The sequence below is a fragment of the Lactuca serriola genome, chromosome 2 (genome assembly GCF_051521515.1).
Source record: "Lactuca serriola cultivar US96UC23 chromosome 2, Lser_US96UC23_V15, whole genome shotgun sequence".
Taxonomy (NCBI): domain Eukaryota; kingdom Viridiplantae; phylum Streptophyta; class Magnoliopsida; order Asterales; family Asteraceae; genus Lactuca; species Lactuca serriola.
Window position 1 is genome coordinate 171,266,495 of NC_136409.1, and position 13,471 is coordinate 171,279,965.

At 33.7% G+C, this 13,471-nt stretch overlaps 1 protein-coding gene across 1 annotated transcript; it reads right to left on the minus strand.

Annotated features, from left to right (window-relative positions):
* Window positions 1-12,123: 12,123 nt before the first annotated feature.
* Window positions 12,124-13,123, minus strand: LOC145087384 (ribulose bisphosphate carboxylase small subunit, chloroplastic-like). Its single transcript, XM_079025335.1, has 3 exons — window positions 12,896-13,123; window positions 12,658-12,792; window positions 12,124-12,553 (listed from the first exon to the last, which is right to left on the minus strand). The coding sequence occupies exons 1-3, from the start codon at window positions 13,070-13,072 to the stop codon at window positions 12,320-12,322; spliced, it is 546 nt and encodes a 181-aa protein (XP_078881461.1). The 5' UTR covers window positions 13,073-13,123; the 3' UTR covers window positions 12,124-12,319.
* Window positions 13,124-13,471: the final 348 nt, after the last annotated feature.

Below are 13,471 nucleotides of genomic sequence, written 5' to 3' on the forward strand. Positions count from 1 at the left end.
TCCAGCTTCAAGATTTCTTGATTTGTATGTACTCATCACATAAATTGAGTTTTACGACATATTACTATAACATATAGACCCCACATGTGGTGCTAATTGCTAAAGACACATGTCGTATTCGTTTCATACAAAGTCAAATCCATACGATTGCACAAAATCATAATATACATCAAAGATCAAGCCCATGATTTTATATATCTTCTAGTTTTGGAAGGTGAAAAGTTTTTGTTCCATTTCTGAGGGGATATTTGGTTGGAGGGCACTTTGACCATATTAAAAGGAATCGTCTTTAAATAATGGGCCTTTTATAGCAAAGCAAAATTCTTCAACATCTAGAATCGGTCAAATATTTTTCAACCCACGGAACTACCAATTTTAATGGGTATAAATTTTGTTCGCTCAATATTAGTATCATTCACACGTAATTAGTTATTCTTTCATGGATTTATGTTTCAAATTATTCAATTTGTATTTTGTTGGGTATCTTCCGTTGAGATGTGCTTACGAAAATACTCTCCATTGACGTTCTTGAATAAAGGTATGAAACAACATTCTAGCGTTTAGAAAGATTCTTGCTAATCCTATATCCCGCTCAATCTAAGTAACAGTAATAGTAATAATAATAATAAAAAAAAAATACTAAATCCTATGGCGTTTCCTTCATAAGATTTGCCAGAATCTTTCTAGGATGAGTTTTATCGAGAATATGTTCGTGTATCCATTGGTTGCCTTTAACCTTCTACAGATCGCAAGGATCAACAATGATCTATCCTCTTAAGGGGTGAGCACGTATTGGTACTTGTCATAACTCTTCTTAACCATTAGGAACTGAAACCGGAACTAGAATCGATTGTATTGGTTAACTAGTCAAGAAATCCCTTGTAACCGGTTGCGATATCGGCTCTCTAATTTCTATTTTTTTTTTCTTTTTGCAAATTAACAATTACAAACTATAAAATTAACCATCACAAACAATTTTCAGATTTTTGCAACAAATATTTTTAATATTGACATACTTTGTCCCTAACATTTTGTAATTTATAGAAAAACTCCTTGTTTGATGTCTTTTTTTACAAAAACAATCTCTATGTTTAACATTTTCATATGTTGGTAAATTTGATCCGTGTGTAGAAAATAAATTACGACAATTATCTTCGTAATTTACAGAAAAGCTCTTTGTACACACACACACACACACACACACACACACACATATATATATATATATATATATATATATATATATATATATATATATATATTTGAAAATATTTTTTAGCCTATGAGTTCAAAAAACAAGTGTGTTTGTTATTCAAATACAAATTACCCACCTAACTTCCCCCACCATATTATGTCATTCAAATACAAATAATCGATGCCGGAGATGAAATCCACACAACCGTAGATTTGTTCGGCACTCATGTCCTCACCGTCTTCGCCGACAACGATGGAGTCGTATTGGAAAATATCGTCGGGTGGTTCATGAAAGAGGTCCAAGTTACAGAGTCGCTTGAGGTCCTGTTTTAATTGTATACCGTGGTGGTCACCATTGACCTCAGGGGCTGAGGTAAGCGACTTAAAAGCGTCATATTAACAGTATTTCTTCTTCTGTCTTTATGTGCCCTAAATCGATTTGTCGTTTCCATCTCCACATGACGATGGTCAACTAGTGGATTCTAGGGTTTAATTCATTTAAGTCCTAATAATTAGACAGGCCTATGTGAGGGTAATTATCAACTATTTGGATTGACTATGAGTTCATCTCTTCCCGATGATCAATTGCATACTCGTGCTCGTTGCCAATTCTAAATCTCTAAACCTCAAACTCAAGCTCCATCTCATCGTTCGTTGAAAGATACTTCATCCTTAAAGCTAATTCGTTTTTAGGGATTCAGGAAGCTCAGTCACGATACACACAAATCTCATCAAGTATACATTTTGCTTTGAGGGTGGTGCACGATTTTGAAGAATTTACATGAGACATTTCAACAAGAATTTGGTGTGCTACCCCTAATATAACCAGGTTCGAATATTTTCATCTATTGTCATCACTGTAAACACAAAGGAATGTTGGCATTTACATCTCAAAGCTATCACAGGATATCACCACTTTAGTGATCAAATTAGGTTTTTCAATCTTCTGTGTTATCTTAAAAAAAGCAACAACTGAGATTATGCACTCCAGGTGTTCGACATATTGCCACAACCATTACTGGTGTTTTTTGTTATCACACTTGATTGTTCTTTTAATATTCACACCAAGTTCTACACCAAGCCTTTGAGAAACTTAGCTTTCACATCTCCAGTAATTGATAGTGTCATACCAAAAAATATATTATCTACACATAATACATCAGAATGGATTTGTGAACTTTTCGGCTAGTAAAGTTGATATTTGTAGAGTTTATCAATGTTTCAATTGGTCACTCTTATCTCTATAATTACACACACAATCACAATATCTAGTAAAGTTGATATTTGTATAGATTTTTTATGAACACCAAGTGTTCGATGAAATGCCTCAATGAAAAAGTAGCATTTTATGGGAAAATCCCTAACTCTGAACCCTCATTAAGCCAAGCATTAAGGCCCTTAGGATAAATTGAATTTCATATCTTAATAGCCTAATAAGTAACCAACAATCATATAAAAAGTGATAAACTTAAGTCTTAACCATTAAGTCCTTAATAAAACACCAAAAGTGATTTAAAAGCTATTATGATCAATTTTCCCAAATCTGTCCTCCAACTTCTAAAATTCGTTCAGGTCAATAAGAACATCTAAAAATCACGAGACTTAGTTTTCTGGAAATCTTAGTTTTTCTAGTTTCTTCAAACTTTGAATCACATTCCAAAATTCCAAATCCTCGAGGGGTAAAATTGGCAATCTTCTCAGGTTGGTCCATGCTGTCACATATTTCATGCACTGTCTTGAAAAAATCATAATAAATTCATTAGAACTCCAAATGCTAAAATTCCAAATCCTATAATTAGATATGGATGTATAGTTTCCCACATATAAAGGTATTGATGTAATTCTTAGTAGATTGGTACAGTTTATTTCAAGACTGTTGAGTGATCCAGAAAGTGACAACCTAAAGTTACTAACTTGTAAATTTAATATAAAATCAACCAAAAATATTTAGAATAAGAACTTTATATTTATGAAAAGATAAAAGGGGGAAATTTATTAATATTATTTTATCGAAATTTAAGAATGCGTTGAAAGGTAAGAAAACAGATCCCCAAAAGCGCACTACAATCAAAGAGAAAATAAGAAAATATATACATAAGTTTTATAAAAGTAGTAAACCAAAGCACAAGATAAATAATATTATAATTGTTGTGTAGGTTCTCGGAAAGAAAATGATCCATCTTGTTCATGCTAGCTGATTTTCAAGTTCAAGGGGGTGAGTTACATTAACTCTCCTATTAAGGAGGTGAGTTACATTAAATATGTGTAATCACATATGATTAAGTACACGATAACAACTATTGAATCGAGATCATGAAAATGATTATTGTCCACATAAATCATATGTGATTAAATACATAAAATAACATGTGGTTATGTATATCTAATGACATATGATTTATGTGGCTAAGATTCATTTTCGCGTTCTCGATTCAATAATTGTTTTTTTTTCACTTTAATCATACGTGATTAAATATATTTAATCAGATGTGATTATATGCTTCTAATCACATATGATTTTATTTGGAAAAAACGAATATTGTCTATATAAATCATATGTGATTAACTATATACAATCACATGTGATTATATACACGATAACAAATATTGAATCAAGAACGCGAAAACAAATCTTTATCCACATTAATCATATGTGATTAAATACATCAAATCACATGTGATTATATGAATCTATTTACATATGATTTATGTATCTAATCACATATGATTAAATATAATTAAATACTTATAATCATATGATTAAATACTTATAATCACATATGATTAAATATATGAGAAAAATTATTGAAACGAAAACTCAAAAATGAATATCGTTCATATAAATCATATGTGATTGGATACATATAATCACATGTGATTATATGTATCTAATCACATATGATTAAAGTTGACAAAAAGGATAATTATTGAATCGAGAGCACGATAATGACATATGCGATTAAATATATCTAATCACATTTAATCACATGTGATTATATGTATCTAATCACATATGATTTATGTGGAAAAGATTCATTTTCACGTTCTCAATTCAATAATTATTTTTTGTCCATTTTATTCGTATTTGATTAAATACATTTAATCACTTGTGATTAAATACACGATAACAACTATTGAATCAAGAATGCGAAAACGAATATTGTCCACATAAATCACATGTGAGTAAATACATATAATCACATGTGACTAAATACACATGTGATTATATGTATATAATCACGTATGACTTATGTAGACATGATTTATTTTTGTATTCTTGATTCAATAGTTGTTCTTTTACAACGTTAACCATATGTGAATATTATACATATAAATCATATGTGATTAAATGCATTTAATCACATGTGATTATATGTATCTAATCACATATGATTTATGAGGACATTGTTCGTTTTTTGCTTTCTCGATTCAATAGTTGTTCTCATTATTTAATCACAAGTAATTACATTATATGTATTTAATCACATATAATCATATGCGGTTAAATACATAAAATCACATGTGATTGTACATATAATCACATGTGATTATATGTATCCAATCACATACTATTTTTATGGAGAAGATTCATTGTCACGTTCTCGATTCAATAATCGTTCTTTGTCAAATTTAATCATATGTGATTAAATACATGTAATCACATGTGATTATATGTATCTAATCACATATGATTTATTTGGACAATAATCATTTTTGCTTTTTTGATTCAATGATTTTTCTCTTGTATTTATTCATATGTGAATGTATTTAATCATAAACAATTTTTGTCTATAGATTATATGTGATTACATACATATATAATCACATTTGATTATATACACGGGAACAATTATTGAATAAAGAACACGGAAACAAATATTTTCCATACAAATGATATGAGATTAAATACATATAATCACATATGATTAGATACAATAGACGAACTATTGAATCGAAAATGAGTAATAAATATTATCCACATAAATCATATGTGATTAAATAGATATAATCACATGTGATTATACATAATCACATGTGATTATATATACTTAATCACATACGATTTATATAAACAAGATTTGTTTAAAACAAATATTTTCCAAATAAATCACATATGAATGAATACATATAACCACATACGATTAAATTATATGTGATTAGATACATATAATCATATATGATTAGATACATATAATCACATGTGATTATATGTATTTAATAACATATAAAAAAGTACATATAATCATACATGATTTATGCCATTATATTTATTCATTCACATACAATGTTAGTGACTATAGGTAATGGGTGGTGGTGATAGGTGATGGTGGTGGGTTGTGGTGGCGAGTGGTAGTGGTGGTGGTTTTGGTGGGTGATGGGTTGTGGTCGTGGTGACGAGCAGTGGTAATGGGTGGTGGTGATGGATGGTGGTGGTTTTGATGGGTGCTGGTTGGTGGTAGTGTTATGTGTTGGTAATGGTGGTGGGTACATATAATCACATAAATCTTGTCCACATAAATCATATGTGATTAAATACATATAATCACATGTGATTAAATATATTAGCATAATTATTGAATCGACGGAAGAATAAATATTTTCCATACGAATCATATGTGATTAACTATATATAATCACATGTGATTAAATACACAAGAACAACTATCGAATCAACACGTGAAAACAAATATTGTCCATGTAAATCATATGTGATTAAATACATATAATCACATGTGATTTAATACACGATGCCAATTATTAAATCGAAAACACGAAAATAAATATGGACCACGTAAATAATATTTTATTAAATACATATAAGCACATGTAGTTATATGTATGTACTCACATACGTTTTACGTAGACAATAATCATTTTTGCATTCTCAATTCACTAGTTTTTCACGTGTATTTAAACACATGTGATTATATGTATTTAATAACATATAAATCATATATGATTATATATATATATAATCACATGTGACTCGATACATATAATCATATATGATTATATACAAGAGAAAACCTAATGAATCAAAAAGACAATAACAAATCTTTGTAGGTAGGGGTGGGGTGGTGGCGGCGTGTGGTAGAGGCGGGGTGGTGGTGATTGGTGGTGGTGGTGTATGGTGATGGGTGGTGGTAGGTGGGTGGGTGGTTGCAAGTGGTGGTGATAGTGACGGGTGGTGGGTTGGTGTGGGTGGTGGAGGTAATTCATTTTTACTTCGTGATTATATGAATCTATCACATATGATTAAATACATATAATCACATGTGATTATATGAATCTAATCACATATGATTTATGTGGACATAATTCATTTTCGCTTTGTCGATTCAATAGTTGTTCTCATGTATTTTATCAAATGTGATTATAGGTATAATCATATGTGATTAAGTACATGAGCACAACTATTGAATCGAGAAGGAAGAAATGCATCTTATCCACCTCAAATCATATATGATTATATACATATAATCACATGTGATTAATCACACAAAAACAATTATTCGGTCGAAAACTGTGATTATATGTATCCAGTCATATATGATTTATGTGGATGAGATTCATTGTCACATTCTCGATTCAATAATTATTCTTTTTGCACTGTAATCATGTGTGACTAAATATATATAATCATATGTGCTTATATGTATCTAATGACATATGATTTATACGGACAAAAAATAATGATGTCTATATAAATCATAAGATACATATAATCATATATGATTATATATATAAGAACAATTATTGAATCGAGAACACAAAGATAAATATTTTCCACACATATCATATGTGATTAAATGCATATAATCACTTGTGATTATATGTATCTAATCACATAGAACTTATGTGAAAAATATTTATTTTCGCATTCTCAATTCCGTTGTTGTTCTTGTGTGCTTAATTACATGAGATTATATGTATCTAATTAGATATGATTTATATGGACAATATTCATTTTCACATTCTTGTTCAATAGTTGTTCTTGTATATATAGTCACATATGATTTCTGTACACAAGATTCATTTTCGCGTTTTTGATTAAATAAATTTTCTTTTTATACATTAATCATATGTGATTAATACATACAATCACATATGATTAAATACATAAGAAAAAATATTGACTCATGAATATTATCAATTTAAATCATATGCGATTTGATACATATAATCACATAGGATTAAGTACATGAGTACAACTATTAAATTGAGAAAGAAATAATGAATATTGCCTACATAAATCATATGTGATTAAATACATATAATCACATGTGATTAAATATATTAGAACAATTATTGAATCGATGCAAGAATAAATATTTTCCATATGAATCATATGTGATTAAATATATATAATCACATGTGATTAAATACACAAGAACAACTATTAAATCAAGACGTGAAAAAAAAATATTGTCCATATAAATCATATGTGATTAAATACATATAATCACATGTGATTTAATACATGATGCCAATTATTAAATCAAAAACACGAAAATAAATACGGCCCACGTAAATAATATTTTGTTAAGTACATATAATCACATGTAGTTATATGTATCTAATCACATATGATTTACGTGGATAATATTCATTTTTGCATTCTCGATTCACTAGTTTTTCACGTGTATTTAATCACATGTGATTATATGTATTTAATAACATACAAATCATATATTATTCGATACATATAATCACATGTGACTCGATACATATAATCACATGTGATTATATACAAGAGAAAACCTAATGAATCAAAAACACAATAACAAATCTTTGTAGGTGGGGGTAGTGGTGTTTGGTGGTGGTGATGGTTGTGGTGGGTGGGTGTTGGGTGGTGGTGGTGGTAGGTGGTGGATAGTGATGGGTGGTGGGTGGTGGTTGATAGTGGTGGTGGGTGGTGGTTGGTGGTTGTGGTGGTGGTGGGTGGTGGTTATGGTGGGGTTGGCGGGTGGTGGTGAGTGGTGATGGGTGGTGAGTGGTGATGGGTGGTGGGTAGTGATGGGTGGTGGTGGTGGTTGGGTGGTGATGGTGGTAGGTGGTGGCGTGTGGTGGGTGGTGGTGGTGGTGGTGGTTAGTGATAGGTGGTAGTGGTGACGATGGGTGGTAGGTAGTAGTTGTGGGTGGTGGCGGCATGCAGTGGTGATGGGTGGTGGAGGTGGGTGGTGGTTGGGTGGTGATGGTGGTGGCAGGTGGTGTTGGTGGTGGGTAGTGTTGGGTGGTGGTTGGTGGTGATGGTGGTGGGTAGTGATGGGTGATGGTGGCGAGTGGTGGGTAGTGATGGGTGGTGGTGGTGGGTGGGTGGTAGGTAGTGGTTGTTAGTGGTGGTGGCGGGCGCTGGTGATGGGTGGTGGAGGTGGGTGGTGGTGGCGGGTGGTGGTAGTTAGGTGGTGATGGTGGTAGCGGAGGTGGTGGGGTGCGTAGTGATGGGTGGTGAATAGTGGTTGGTGGTGGTGGTTAGTGGCGTATGGTGGTGGCGTGTGGTGGGTGGTGGGTGGTGGTGGCGGATGGTGGTGATGGGTAGTAGGTAGTGGTTGTTGGTGGTGGTGGCGGGCGGTGGTGATGGGTGGTGGTGGCAGGTGGTGGTGGTTGGGTGGTGATGGTGGTGGGTGGTGGTGGTGGTAATGGGTGGTGGTGGGTGGTGGGTAGTGATGGGTGGTGATGGCGCGTGGTGGTGGTGGGTGGTGTTGGTTGGGTGGTTAGTGGTGTTAGTTGGTGGGTTTTTTTAATTGTTTGTAATTATTTTATAATTTTAATTAAGAAAATTATGTTTTTCAAATTTGTTCTCAAATATTCTCGCGATAAAAAATATTCTCGGTATATATATATATATATACACACACCCGCGTGTGTGTATGTGTATGTTGTATGTTGTTTAATGATGAAAGTATCAACAAAAGATCTTATATTTCTTGTGTTAAATTTGAGTTTCAATCAAAGAGAATAATGATAATTGGTGCTGCTTTAGAAAACCAAAGATGAACAGGGTCAGAAATGATAAATGAATTTCAACTTCTCACAACCAAAAGTTATAAGGCAATGATGATTAATCATTTTTAATAATCATGTCATGATAGAAATTATAAACGTAGCATCATGAGTTTTAACTAAAAATAATCTCAAAATATCATACGAAGTCTATCATAAAAAAAGAATATAACTAGACATTGATATTTTATGCGTGCTCTAAAAGAAATAAATATATCAAAGAAATTAAAATTCCTTATGAGCTCAATGCTATTGTATTTCTTGATATACATGGCTGAGTTTTATTAGGGCGAGGGGGGCCTGTGACCCCACCCTATATTTTAATTTTATACATATTGGACCAAAAAATATAAAGTTTTGGCTATGGCCTCATGCTTACCGTTTTTTATAAATATTATATTTTTCAGCCCCAAATCATATGTTGAAGCTCCGCCTGTTGATATACATGCTAGCTGAGCTTTATTTTGGAAATTTCAAGATTTTTATCTAAAGAAAATACTATATTCTAGTTGTAAAACATTCATTTTCGAATAATTCATGCAATGATGAATATACACTTGAAATGTTCTAAAAGATATCATAATAACATTAAATGAACACTAACCTTCACGGACTGGACCAGTTAGAACATTAACAAAAGAACATTAAATGAACACTAACTTACACGGACTGGACCAGTTAGAACATTAACAAAAGAGTGCTCTTTGTTAGAGCTTTTTCATGAGAAAAGTAATTAAAAAGAAAAAGCTTGATTTGTCTCTTCATTAGGACAATGTTTTTAAGTTACTTAAATTGAAGCCTCATGGAACACAATTGTGGACAAATTGAAGTCTAAACTTTCAACTTGGAAGGCCAAAACCCTCAGTTTCGATGGAAGAATTACTCTTGCCAAATCGGTATTGGGGAGCCTACCCACATTCTTCCTATCCATCTTTGGTGCCTCGAATGGAGTCATAAGATCATTGGAGAAAATTTGTAGACAGTTCATTTGGGGTGGTCCTAATTACAAGAAATAAATAAAATGGGTGGCGTAGGAAGAGGTTATAGCCCCAAGAGCGGTTGGTGGTATGGGTATTGGTTGTATCTGATCCCTAGATTTGGCATTACTAACCAAGTGGTTACAGGGGCTGAAAAATGAACCCAACTTTTTTTGGGTCCAGATTATCAATGGATTGCATAAATTGGTGGGTAAATAACAGGTTTGGAGCAAAAAATCCTTGGAGCAGTGTGTGGAATAATATAGTACAAAGCATAAAAAAGTTAGAAAAACTAAATATTCCATTCGGGAACATAATGCATCATGAGGAGGCTAGTGGTACATGGGTTTCTTCCTTTGTTAGAGATGGACAGTTCTGTGTGGCAGCCCTTCGAGACAGGATAGAAAGAGCATCCTTCCCGGTATGTTATGGGATCTTCCTGTGGATTAAGCAGATCCCATTAAAAGTTCTGGGCTTTATCTGGAGAGTGAAACAAAATCGGATTCCTTCAGCTGAAGCACTCAAAACCAGAGGCGTTACAATGGATTCAACTATTTGTGGTGCTTGCAATTTGATAGAAGAAATAGGTGACCATATCCTTGCAACATGTTCATTGGCGAGGGAAGTATTTTGAATGGTTCTTCACTGGTGTGGACTACCGGAGACGGATTTTCATTCAGTTTTAGACATCATAAAGTATACATCTACATGGGGCAATTGTCCAAAGAAGAGATGTAGATTACCTGCGATCTTATATGGAACCATATTGTGTTTATAGATTGCCTGGAATAATAGGATTTTTAAAAAAATTGTCAGGAAGTCGGAGAGGATAGTGGCTGATGTAAAGTCACTGGCAGCCCTTCGAGACAGGATCGAAAGAGCATCCTTCGCGGTATGTGATGGGATCTTCCCGTGGATTAAGCGGACCCCATTAAAAGTTATGGGATTTATCTGGAGAGCGAAACAAAATCGGATTCCTTCAGCTAAAACACTAAAAACCAGAGGCGTTACAATGGATTCAACTGTTTGTAGTGCTTGCAATTTGACAGAAGAAACAGGTGACCATATCCTTGCAACATGTTCATTGGCGAGGGAAGTATTTTGGATGGTTCTTCACTGGTATGGACTACCGGAGACGGATTTTCATTCAGTTTTGGACATCATAAAGTGTGCATCTACATGGGGCAATTGTCCAAAGAAGAGATGTAGATTAACAGCGATCTTATATAGAACCATATGGTGTTTATAAATTGCCCGGAATGATAGGATTTTTAAAAAAATTGTCAGGAAGTCGGAGAGGAGAGTGGCTGATGTAAAGTCACTGACATACATGTGAGTTAAACATAGGGAAGAAAATGATAGTTTAGATTGGAGATATGGAATTTTTCCGCTTTATTTTGCTGATTTATTGTACAACATTGTTCTCTACTAGCTACTTGATAGTGATGTTATTTCCATTAATATATATCAATTATTGCCGGTTAAAAAAAAACTTAAATGTGTCTATTCTTTAATTGTCAATTTCTAATTGATAGAAAAGTTAAGGACCCACCAAATTGTTGAAAAGCTAAAGTGAAAGCTTACTAACAAGTTGAAAAGCTAAAGTCAAAGCTTACTAACAAAGCTTTACACTAAAAAAAAAAAAAAAAAAAAAAAAAAAAAAAAAAACTTATTTTTAAAGAAAACCCCAAGAATAGTTTTTTCCGATATTATTAGTTTTTTGGGGTGCAAAAATTGCTCATATTAATGCTTATTATAGTAAATCAAGCAATCCTTCTACTCGCTCGCCCGACTTCATGATTGACAAGTATCAGTCATGAATCATGTCCTAATTAATTAACAAACTCTAATTAAACATGACAAACATATATCATTTAACAAATGACATGAATTAAAACGTATACGACATGTCTTTAGCACCACAAAGGGGTCTATATATAGCGATATATGTTGTAAAATTCAATTTATATGATAAATATATAACAATCAAGAAATCTTGAAGCCAGATTGGTTTTGAAAAGCCTCACACCACTCAATCTTGGCGCCAACTCCAAGTTTCTATCTTTCAATGTCTAACCCAACCCCACACAAATTAAACATGGCCTTAAAAAGCCTTAGGATACCAAGAAGGTTTGTTTTGGTGCTTAGAGAACGCCTGGGGGCTTGGAGACAATGAAACTGATACACTGCACTTGACGAACGTTGTCAAATCCGATAACACGGATGAAGGCGTTGGGGTACTCTTTCTTGCACTCTCCAACCTCCTTCATGACCTGAGCTGAGTCAGTGCACCCAAACATAGGCAACTTCCACATTGTCCAGTAGCGTCCATCATAGTATCCAGGGGAATGGTGGTGCTCACGGTAAACGAAACCATGCTATACCACAAATATAAATACTCACTTTAGATGAATTAATAATGTTTTCTTTATATATAATCAATTAATAAATTAAGTTAATAAAAAGATGATAAAAAATAGACCTCCAACTCGAATTCCAAGCAAGGAACCCACTTGTTGCGGATAAGGTAGTCGATTTCCTTAGACAATGCCTCGTCGGACAATGGTGGTAGGTATGAAAGAGTCTCGTACTTCTTCAACCCAATTGGTGGCCACACCTGTACGTATTATATATAAAACATTAATGTAAACTGATTTGATGCTTACGAATGTTTGTAATCAAAATAAAATCTATAATTATGGTTCATCGACCATATATACCTTCATGCATTGCACTCTTCCACCGTTGCTGGGGAGGGATGAAAAGTCATTGTTAGCCTTCTTGGTAACTGGGAAAGCGACGTTAGACTTGAGACCGGTGAATGGAGCCGCCAAGCTAGCTTGGGCAGGAGTGGACCGGTTGACGGTGGCAACAGCGGAGGAGGAGATGGACGCCATTTAATATGGTGAATGAGACTTCAAGAATCCGATGAGTGCTTTTAGTCGCGATTGGTTAATAGGTATATATAATGCTGTTTGCCATCTAACGGACAAAAACAAGTCTATGGCTCTAAGGTAGTAGTGGCCATTGGATCATGTGGCTGATGACATTACATGCATCATGTCCACATAAACGTTTTGAAAGGATGGAATGTCTTATCATTAACCAACCATGACTATTCGACACGTGGCAGGGTACTGCAATACCCTATCATAAATCTTCGTTTGTGGTACCCTCCCTTCCCTGCTGGGCTTGGGTCCTGTACTCCTGTTAATCCGTAGAAAATGTTGAGAACATGAGCCGTTTTTAGACTACTGGGCTCAATCTCTGTGGGTGTTAATTAAGCTGTATATGCG

Excerpts from the sequence above, each read along its gene's own strand:
- LOC145087384 (XM_079025335.1), bottom strand. The coding sequence starts at position 13,072 with ATGGCGTCCATCTCCTCCTCCGCTGTTGCCACCGTCAACCGGTCCACT. Across the intron at positions 12,793-12,895 it reads GAAGAGTGCAATGCATGAAG|GTGTGGCCACCAATTGGGTT; the intron begins GTATATATGGTC and ends TAATACGTACAG. Across the intron at positions 12,554-12,657 it reads GCTTGGAATTCGAGTTGGAG|CATGGTTTCGTTTACCGTGA; the intron begins GTCTATTTTTTA and ends TTTGTGGTATAG.